General features: G+C 35.0%; 1 protein-coding gene across 1 annotated transcript; it reads right to left on the bottom strand.

Annotated features, from left to right (window-relative positions):
• Positions 1 to 3,402: 3,402 nt before the first annotated feature.
• Positions 3,403 to 6,287, bottom strand: LOC121412273 (slit homolog 3 protein-like). Its single transcript, XM_041605170.1, has one exon. The coding sequence runs from the start codon at positions 6,203 to 6,205 to the stop codon at positions 3,509 to 3,511; it is 2,697 nt and encodes an 898-aa protein (XP_041461104.1). The 5' UTR covers positions 6,206 to 6,287; the 3' UTR covers positions 3,403 to 3,508.
• Between the last annotated feature and the right edge of the window lie 3,998 nt (positions 6,288 to 10,285).

Raw genomic sequence — 10,285 nt, 5'->3', positions numbered from 1 at the left:
TCGTTGGGTCAAAAATTGACAAAGGAAAAAAAATATGTAATAAAACATCAAAGTAATAACAGAGATCGAAAGAAAATCACAATGAAGTCAAACAAATTGATGGCTTACATTGTATTTGAAATTAATTTTTTGTGTTTGAAGTTGAATGAAGTCGAGTCTATCAAATTCCATTAAATGCAGTCAGTATGATGCAGTTTGTTTATTTCTACCATTGTAATATTCCCACCTATGAATTTTGTGATGAGATCTAGCTTTATAAGTCTGATTTCCAGAATTTGTACAAAAACGTTATCATTACAAGACAGTGTATGTGACCAATACATGATAGAATCGTTGAATAAAACATACGATTTGTAATGACTGTAAGAGGTCATGTCCTAAATAATAAGTAGTAATGGTTCTGATCAGGGCGCCAGATCTATACACACGACGTGCTGCTATAACTCCTGTAAACGAAATCTAATAAATGTATCTCTAGCACATGAGTTTTGTCGGTTATAATTACCATCTATCTATCTATCTATTCATTTTCCAACACGTGGGCTGGATAGCCCTCTTCAGCCTAGCGGCTGTTCTTCTGAGGGGTCCAGATATTAAAAACATACAAAGTAGATAGATTACAAATGAAAAATACTTTACATACGTGAAAAATACATTGTAGCAAACAATAAAATACAAAAACACATAACAAAAATCATCAAATTATTACCATTAAAAAAATGGGGAAAGGGGGAGGGTGGGGGGGCATGCAAACATGGAAGTTAATCCTTGAGGTCATTCAGTACGTTTGATAGGCCTAGAGTGTTTATTTTCCGTCTAAATGTATTTAATGGGGTTTCGAATGGAATGTGTTTTGCAAGGGAATTCCACACCTTTGCACCTCGGAAAAGGAAACGTCTTTTTCCGAATTCGGTTTTGGGCAAATTTAATGTTAACTGCATATTACCGGATCTGGAATTATAATTGGATTTACGGTAAACAAATATCTCTTTTAAATAATTGGGACCTAAATCATGTAACAATTTATACATTACTATTGCCAGCTGTTTAGTTCGGCGAATCTCTAAGTCGTCAATGTTTAAAGTTGAAAAAATAGATTTAGTTGGAAATAAATAGTGAACTTGTAGAACGGTTCTTAGAGCCCTATTTTGTAAGGTTTGTAATCTTTTACAATTAGTCTTTGAGGTATTTCCCCATACAGAGGCACAATAGTCAAAATATGATTGAATGACCGATTTATAAAATACCATTGCAATTGTTTTACTGATGTAAGGTCTTATCCTCTTAAGAAGATATAAACTTTTTACAGCTTTTGCCTTAACATGCTCTATTTGCTTATTCCAACTAAGATTCTCATCGATGAATACACCGAGGAATTTGCAAACAATTACTTTCTTAATAACCTTTCCATCAATTTTAATGGTAGGATTTTCGATTTCTTGATTCCACTTGCAAAGTCTCTGCTTACTGCCAATTACAATAGTTTCAGATTTATGAATATTAAGTGCTAGTTTGTTGCGTTTCAACCACAACGAGATGATATTCAAATCTTTATTGATTTTTTCATAAACTTGATAAGGGTTAGTACCTGTGTGAAATAAGCAGGTATCATCGGCATAAAGAGCCAACTGAGTATTTTTCAGTAAGTTAGGTAAATCATTTGTGTACAAACAGAAGAGAATCGGGCCTAATAATGTACCCTGGGGTACACCGCAGGTTACATTTCTAAGGCTGAACAAAACACCATTGACTTGAGTATATTGTTGTCTTTCGACATGTAAATAATTTTCAAACCATTTCAGGGCTATTCTATCAAAGCCATACATTTCCAATTTTTTAAACAAAATAGAGTGATCTACACTGTCGAATGCCTTTTTTAGGTCAATCATCACAACTCCTACGATTTCTCCCTTATCAATAGCAGACATCCATTTATCAGTAACATTCAAAAGGGCACTCTGTGTAGAATACCTCGGTCTAAAGCCAGACTGGCATTGTGAAAGGATATCATTTTCTTCAAGATATTTGTATACCTGATTATAAACAATTTTCTCCATGACCTTAGCCAATACCGATATGACTGAGATTGGTCTGTAATTGCTTAAAGAATTTTTATCTCCATCTTTAAATATTGGAGTTACTCGAGCAAGCTTCCACTGTTTTGGAACATAACTAACATTCAGTGACAGATTAATAACATATGTCAATGGAGCTGCAATAATATGGGCAATATAAGGAATAAATCTAGCTGGTATTGTATCGGGTCCAGTTGCCTTGTCACCCGATATTGATTTCAAAATTTTCATTACATTGGGTACAGTAACACTTTCGAAGGCAAACTTAGATCCAACTATATTGAACTCAGAGAGCGCACAAGAGTCTAGGTTTGGAATTTCACTCTGAATATTAGCACCAATATCGCTGAAGAAGTCATTAAAAGTATCTGCAAGGTCTTTACCTTCAATGTATTCGTTGTTAACACAAATACGTGAAATTGGCGATTTTCTATATTAGAGGTCAGATATTTCAAGGAGTTCCAGATTTCCTTGGAATTATTTCTATTTGATTCAATATTTTTGGTCAAAAGATCGCGTTTAGCTTTCCGAATAAGTGCGGTAATATTATTTCGCACTTTTCTATAAGTATTCCAATCTGTTTCAGTGTTTGTTTTTTTCGCTTTGACTTTTAAGCGATTTCGTATACGTATCCGATTAATAATTTCTTTAGTCATCCAAGGAGATATACTTTGTTTGATCCTCTTCTTTCTAATTGATAACAAGTTTATTACCAGCAAGTGGCATTACTACAAGTGCCCCCCCCCCCATCGGCTGCAAAAAAAACAGGGGAAAAGAGAAAAATAAGGAGAAAGAAAGAGAATCGTAATGGGAGAAGAATAAATTATTGTACATTATGTTTTTATATACATATATTGTATTATATAACATTTATGTCATATTATATAACATAAGAAATATTTTTCCATAACTTTATGAAACATAATTTGCTTAGGAAATGTGTGTTCATCACCCTTGGTGCTTGCATTGTCCGTAGATATCATATTCAAGGGGATTAGATGGTACTAAAACATCCCATTTTCAAGTCAATATACACCAAATATACTTCCTCACACTTAGATCTTTTATTTTGTAGTGACATAATTATGTTTCTTTTTCATGACTACCTGAAGTGATTGCCCCCTTTTAAGGTCTGAATATAAAAATTTCCAGTCCGTTCTTATGTCCGTATTAGTGGATTGGTGAGATAAGTCTGCTCTTCATGAATTCCTAAAAACAGTCCTTAAAATGTTCTTTTTTGTGTGTCTGAATATCAAAAATTTTCTGCACGCGCTTCGCGCTCGCATCGTTTGGTTAATGAAATACGTGTCGTCTTAATAAATACTTACAAACAAGCCTTAGAATGCTCCTCTTCGGTTTGAATATAAAAAAATGGTTTGATATGAATTGTACCAGAAAACCAAACTTTTGTACAATCTTAACTCTTTTTGGAGTTATTCGGGAGGGACGACATTGTTGCACCTCAGGTTTATAGTCAACATCTTGCTGAGTATTTGCCAGAAGTACTCATGGAACCTCTCATCCTCTTCCCAACCAAGGTATGGCTGACGATCACTTAGATACAGCCTCACCAAGAATGGAAGCTCGTCGTCTGGTATATCCTCCAAGAAGACCACCACCATGTTCTCTACCTGGGTGTCATTGACCTGATCCGCAGCGGTTCTAAACTTGATGACGAACCAGTTGTCCTGGATGGCAGGTCTGCTGACCAGTACGATGGTCTTAAAGCTCCTTTCAACCACGTAATGTACTGCGTCACAGTAGTACATCCCAAGGGGAAGGTCGCCATCACCGTATACATTCCTGTCGTATTCCGGAAGCAGTTCTTCTAAGACTGGACGAAAGCGCTCCATGACCCACCGTTCGTCCTCCTCCGCAAACATGATGTCGAAATGAAATTCAAAATCATTAAAATCTCGAGCATCTTCCACCTCTCGAAAACCTATGACTGCCAGTTTTAGAAGAAATAATTTGTACCTCAAGAACCAACGGTATCGGTGGGCAACGATCATGACTACGGCAATCATTGCAATTACAAGGGGAAGTAAACTGGACATCAACAGCACAGTCATGTTTGGACCACAATATTCAGCCGGATCAAATGTCAGGAGTGGCTTTCCTTTCAATGCTTCCAGTGAGGCCAATGAACAGTTGGTTCTAGCTTCATTCAAGACAACGATGGGTCCTCTGAGCCACACTGGAAGCCATTTCAAGTTGCAAGTGCACGCCAATATATTGTCTGAAATGTCAATAAGTCCTAAAGAATTAAGTATGGGTTCAAATGTACTACGATTCAGAACAGACAGGCTGTTATTAGCGAGAGTTAAACTGTTTAGTTTGGATGAGTTGATAAATAAGTCCCCATTGATATACTTTAATTTGTTGCCATCTAAGTTCAGAAACTGAAGTTGTCCCATACTCTGTAATACTTCAAATGGAAGTGTTTTTAGTTCATTGTTCTGTAAGTACAAGCTTTTTAAACTTTGGAGACCTTCGAATGTGTTTGATTCAATCCACCTGAGCTTACAGTCGCATAAGTTTAGTTCTTCGAGAAAGATAAGATCTAAGAATAACCCCGATCGTAATTCAACAATGGGATTCTCTTTTAAATCAAGTGTTAAGAGATTTCGCATTCCTTGAAACAAAGACGATTGACTGCCCGAGTTACGTCCATCCCATAACGAGTTCATGCTAGCATTCCCCATATATACATGTTTGAGAGACTTGAGAGTCTGAACGAAAATTGTTTTAATGCTGATCCAGCTCGGTTGCGTACAGTTGTTAAAGATGAAGGTTTCCAAATGAGGCAGATACACCGATACTTCTTTGATCACAGAGCATCCAGATAGATCCAGGAACCGAAGATTAATCAAATCTGTAAAAGCTGATACATTTACATAAGCTAAGGCTGTATTCCCTCTCAAGTACAGAGATGTCAAATTCGTTAGTCCTCTAAAAGACCATTCGTGAATAGTATTCAATTCGTTGTATTGGAGATCCACTTCTTGTAGATCTAGATTATACCACCTAAACTTACTGTAAGCTGGGTTGATATCTATGATTCCATTTGAAGCTAGATTAAGATTTGACAAGCTTTTCATCCGTGAAAAATACGTTGCCGTCAATTCATTGTCCTTTATAGAACAGTCTTCTAGAATTAAAGTAAGAAGTTGTGGCAAAATAAACAAACCCATGTGGTTGATATGTGACGTGCTACCTGTTAGATCCAAAAGTTTCAACCTCTTCAGTAACTCAAAATAATGCACATCTGTATTTCCAAAATCGTTGGCTTGTAAGAAGAGCTGCTCGGTTTTAGTGTTGGCCAAACCTTTCAAGAAATTGTCCCACAAATCTGGCGCCATGCTGATGCGACTGAAGGAGAGCGAATATGAGCGTATTAATGATACAGATTTCTGATCGATCGCTGTGATATTTTTCAAAGAGCTGAGGTCAAGATGATGTAGTTTACAGTCGATTCTGAATGTGTCATTCGCAATTGCAGTTATTCTAGTACCTTCAAGGTTTATTTCAAGTTTTGGAACTATTTCTGAACTACAAGAAGTGACGTTGACAGTGCGAATGTGAGTAAAACGCAGATCGAGTATTTGAAGATTCGGAACCCATTTTAAAATATTGCCAGGAATGGATTCTAAGGAATCCTCGGCAAAACTTAAAGAAGACAGTTTTGTACAGTTTCTGAACATATCAGACGCGATGGATGTTAACATCAAGTTTCTTCCCAGATTCAGATGCTCGAGGTCTGACAAAGCGTGGAAGCTTCCGAGCGCAATGTTACTTATTTGATTTCCGTATAGTGACAAGTTTTTTAGACATCGGTAATGGCTAAACGACATGTTTAAAAGAAATCGGATGTTGTTGTAGGAAAGGTCCAGTTCCTCGACAAATGAAAACAAGTCTTGTGGAACATTTCGGAACCCCTTATTGCTGCAGGAGATTCGTCTCCGAAGAGGATCTGACGAACAATTTCTCGACGCCAAATAAAGGTGTTTCTGGCGTTTAAGTTGTAATACATCCTGAAACGATTCTTCTTTAGCCATAACCATCATGACCATGGTAATGGAGGTCAGATATAGAATCAGTCCAAGTTGAATAGATCTTAATTCAGCCATTATTTTCGATAATAGCTGAAAATTTATATACCTTGGCCTATAAGCTCGAGATCATCGAAGCTTCTGTAATCATCACTATATCGATACGGATCTCCCGTATTTTTGCTGGATTTACGAATGACAAATTTATGTTTGTAATTTGGTTTCATTTTTGCTAATGTGCAATAATTGTTATTGATTGGGCGCTGTGTCACGGCGAAATGGAAAATATACCTACGATCTATCATCATGATAACTTATGAATAGCTAATATTACCGAAAGTATATAGAAGCTAACGACCAGTTCGGTAATTTATTCAATTCTAATTACTTACAATCGGTTTCTTCTTCTGAACACGACAACACTAGCTATAGTCAGTAACCAGATAGGCCTATATTATCACCCTAGCTTAACATGTAACAAAGTAATTACGATTTTATTTTTAATGAACTAAGCCGTAATCCCCTGACGACAATTCCCTGAATAAAGCCCCCTGCAGCACCTCCTATTTAAAAATCGTTCCCAGTGCCCTGCGGCCTTTGATTCCGTCTTTCAAAATAGGAGAAACAATCTTCCTGACACTGGTGACAAGATTACAAATACTTTCGGAAGTAGTGTATGATGGTTATATATTCCTATTTTTTTCATTTTCTTTAATTTGTGTTTTCTTCAGCTGTTTTACATTTCTGTTCCGTCTAGACTTGAGTTCATTTGCATTTCTTTTTAGCACTGCCCTTGCAGTCCGAACTTCGGTTATTTGAGTTTGATTATATTCAGTTTTCATTCATCCTTCTCCACATTGGATTCTTTTCCTCTGATTATCTTTTGTCATCTTCATTCCTTCTCTATTGAGGTGTTCCACTCATTCCATCCCTCACCTGACTTTTCTGTTTCTAAATGCCCTTATTACATAATCAATCAGACATCTTTTATCACCTTCATCTTATTCCTCATTTGTTTATGAATCGGATTACTACATTTAGGGCCTCTCCTTTAATTTCATTGGTTAGATTTTAGTTAATTCAAATAGTGTTATGTTTCTATAGCTACAAATTTGATGTGGACCGGAAAAGGCCTATATGGTATAGAAGAAAAGTGATTTTTAACCAACCCTCACACACAGAGAGATACAGACACGACATCATGCAGATTTCTTCGACTTCAATTTAATTTTTTTGCGTCTCCTATAGTTTCACTTATTTCACCTTTGGTTTGATGATTGATGACAGAGTTTGCTGATCTAGAACTTCATTTATTTTCTACCCTTAAATAAACTTATAATTTTTAAACCCTACAGTAGTAACCATAATTACCTTGCAAGGTCGATGAGGAGACCTTGAATTCCCCTCGCGGATGCATCACGATCTACCCCCCCCCCAAAAAAAAAAATAAAAATAATAATAATAATATAATAATAATAAAAATGAATGAATAAATAAATAATAATTACTAGAAAGTCTTCCCTGAACCATAACTTAATCGCACGTCCAGCCATGAGAGTACGAATATTTGTTTACTGGTGTGGGCATCGGCGGATCGAGGGGAAAGTGCATGGCCACTCCCCCCCCCCCCTATTGGTGGCGCAAAAAAGGGAGAAAGAGAAATAAAAACGTAAGGATAGAGAAGGAAAAACAACGAAGGAAGATAAGACGACCGAGAAAGACAAATGAATTAAAAAAAAGTGGGGGAGTTCTAAAATAGAAATTCTTTCCTGTCACGATACAGATATTTTTTTTTGTACATTTTGACATATAAATAACAAAACATATTTCAAGTATTCCTGTACAAAAATTATATTCAAGATTATTACATATCAGGTTATTTGGTTAGACATGTGTTCATTCATGAATTTAAATTTCTATTTAGCCAAATCATGAAATTTGCTCAAGAAACCGAAACTGATCACAATTCATCGATCATTACACCCTTAACTTTGCAAGTTCCAAATAAATCGCGTTTCAAAAACTATATGAAAAAGGTGGAAGGCTAATTCCTGCATGCACAGCCTAGTTTTCATACACTTTATTTAAATGGGAAGTACGTGCTCACTCAAGTATGAAAGGTCCCCCGAATTGTTTGTGTCATTTCAAAGTTGAATCTACTTTGCTTTCATATATCTATATAAGCCTTTCCCCTTATATATATTTTTTCAAAAAAGTAAAAAAAAAAAGTAAATCCACAAGTAAATAAAAAAGATAATTAAATATATATATATATATTTCTCACTTTACAAGCCTTACACATAAATTTCACTTTTGTCTTTGTTTCAGACTGTCACCCTCTCCCTTCTATACCTTACGGTTGGAGTATGCCGACAAATATACAAGTTTTATACAGATCGAGGTCTCTTATTTTCTTTGTTACCACACCCCTTGAAAATTCCGTTAGAAGAAATGCTTTGTACATCATGACCATAAAAATTGTGCTTTTCCTCGTTTTCTCGGCTTGAGTCATGTTATGTAGACGACAGTGGACGACAGGGGTAATATATCACAAATATCATACAGTGGTCAGAGCTAACAAAAATGCCTTTTAAAATGAAATAAATGAATAAAACAGTAGGCCTACCCCACAGTGCACGCACTGTAACACAAGTAAACAAACGTGAAAAGTCGGGGCGCATCCATGATTTTCTATGGAGGGCATGCAGAAAAAAATGTAACAAGCCCCCCCCAAAAAAAAAAGCCATTCCCAATGGCATTATGGTGGACACACAAGGGAAATTGTCTCACTTGTGTTTCCATGCAAGACATTTTACACTAACAATCTTGTAATGGTTCTCAAAGCCTGGGGGCGGGCACGGACCGGTTCGATAACATTAATTTTAGGCTAGCTGTATGTCCACCCCTCCCTCAATTATTCTTCTTCTTCGGAGGCAATACAGTAATCTTTCGAATGGAATTAATATGTTAATTATACTACATGCATATATGGAATTGAAAATTTAAATTGTTAGTACAGAAATACTGATTATACACATCTAAAATCATTTTTTGAGGCGATACATTTGTTTTTTTTTTAATAAGTATGCATTTATTATTAGAGTGAATTTTGAATTGTTTGAAATGAAATGTTGATAACACACATGTAATTTAAATCTTTTTGGAGACAATAAAGTAATTTTTAGGAATTACGTTAATACTTCATGGTTGTATTGGAATGAAATTTTGAAATGCTAAACTGCTTTTAATGAAATGAAATATTGATTATACACATCTTTTTTTGTTAATGGCAAAACAGTATAGCTTTTTAGGATTGAATTTGCTAATACTTCATGCTCTTATTATGGGAATGATTTTTTAAAACTGTAATGAAAAGCTGATAACACACATGTATTTTAAACCTTTTTGGACATGTTGGAGGCAATGCAGTGATATTATAAATTGATATGTTAATCATACTCCATATATTGGAATGAAATTTTAAATTCTCAGTGATGAAATATTGATTATGTATATCTGTAAACCTTTTTGGTGGTAATACCGTAAACTTGAAAAAAAAGTCTGCATTTATAATTGGATTGAAAAAAAAATCGAATTGTTTGAAATGTAACATTGATTACAAACATGTAATTTAAATCTTTTTGGACACAATACAGTAATTTTTGGGAAATTATGTTAATAATAGGGCCTATACTAATTCATGCTTGAATATGAAATAAAATTGTGAAATGCTGTAGCTGCATGAAATATTGATTACACACATTTAATTTAATTATCTTTTAAAGAAAAACAGTATAACTTTTAGGATTTAATATACTAATACTTCATGCCGTTATTATTATTGGAAGGAAATTTTTAAACTGTAATGAAATGCTAATGACACACATGTGTTGAAACTTCTTTGGAGGCAGTACACTAACTTTTTGGCATTGATGTTAACACTTTATGGCTTTAGTCTTTATTTGAACTGGTATTTACTTTCACTGTATGATTCTTATAAATGTATTACTATTAAATGTTTAATCTGTTTAATATGACATTTTTTATGTTTATTGACTTGAACTTGTAAACAAAACAAATTTCGAATATCGTTAAATAAAGACAAACTTCTTCTTCCTCCTCCTCCTCTTCTTCTTCTTTTTCTTCTTCTTCATCTCC

This window comes from Lytechinus variegatus, chromosome 3 (assembly GCF_018143015.1).
Source record: "Lytechinus variegatus isolate NC3 chromosome 3, Lvar_3.0, whole genome shotgun sequence".
Taxonomy (NCBI): domain Eukaryota; kingdom Metazoa; phylum Echinodermata; class Echinoidea; order Temnopleuroida; family Toxopneustidae; genus Lytechinus; species Lytechinus variegatus.
Note: the sequence above shows the minus strand (reverse complement) of the source record. Positions and strands in the feature narration are given on the sequence as shown.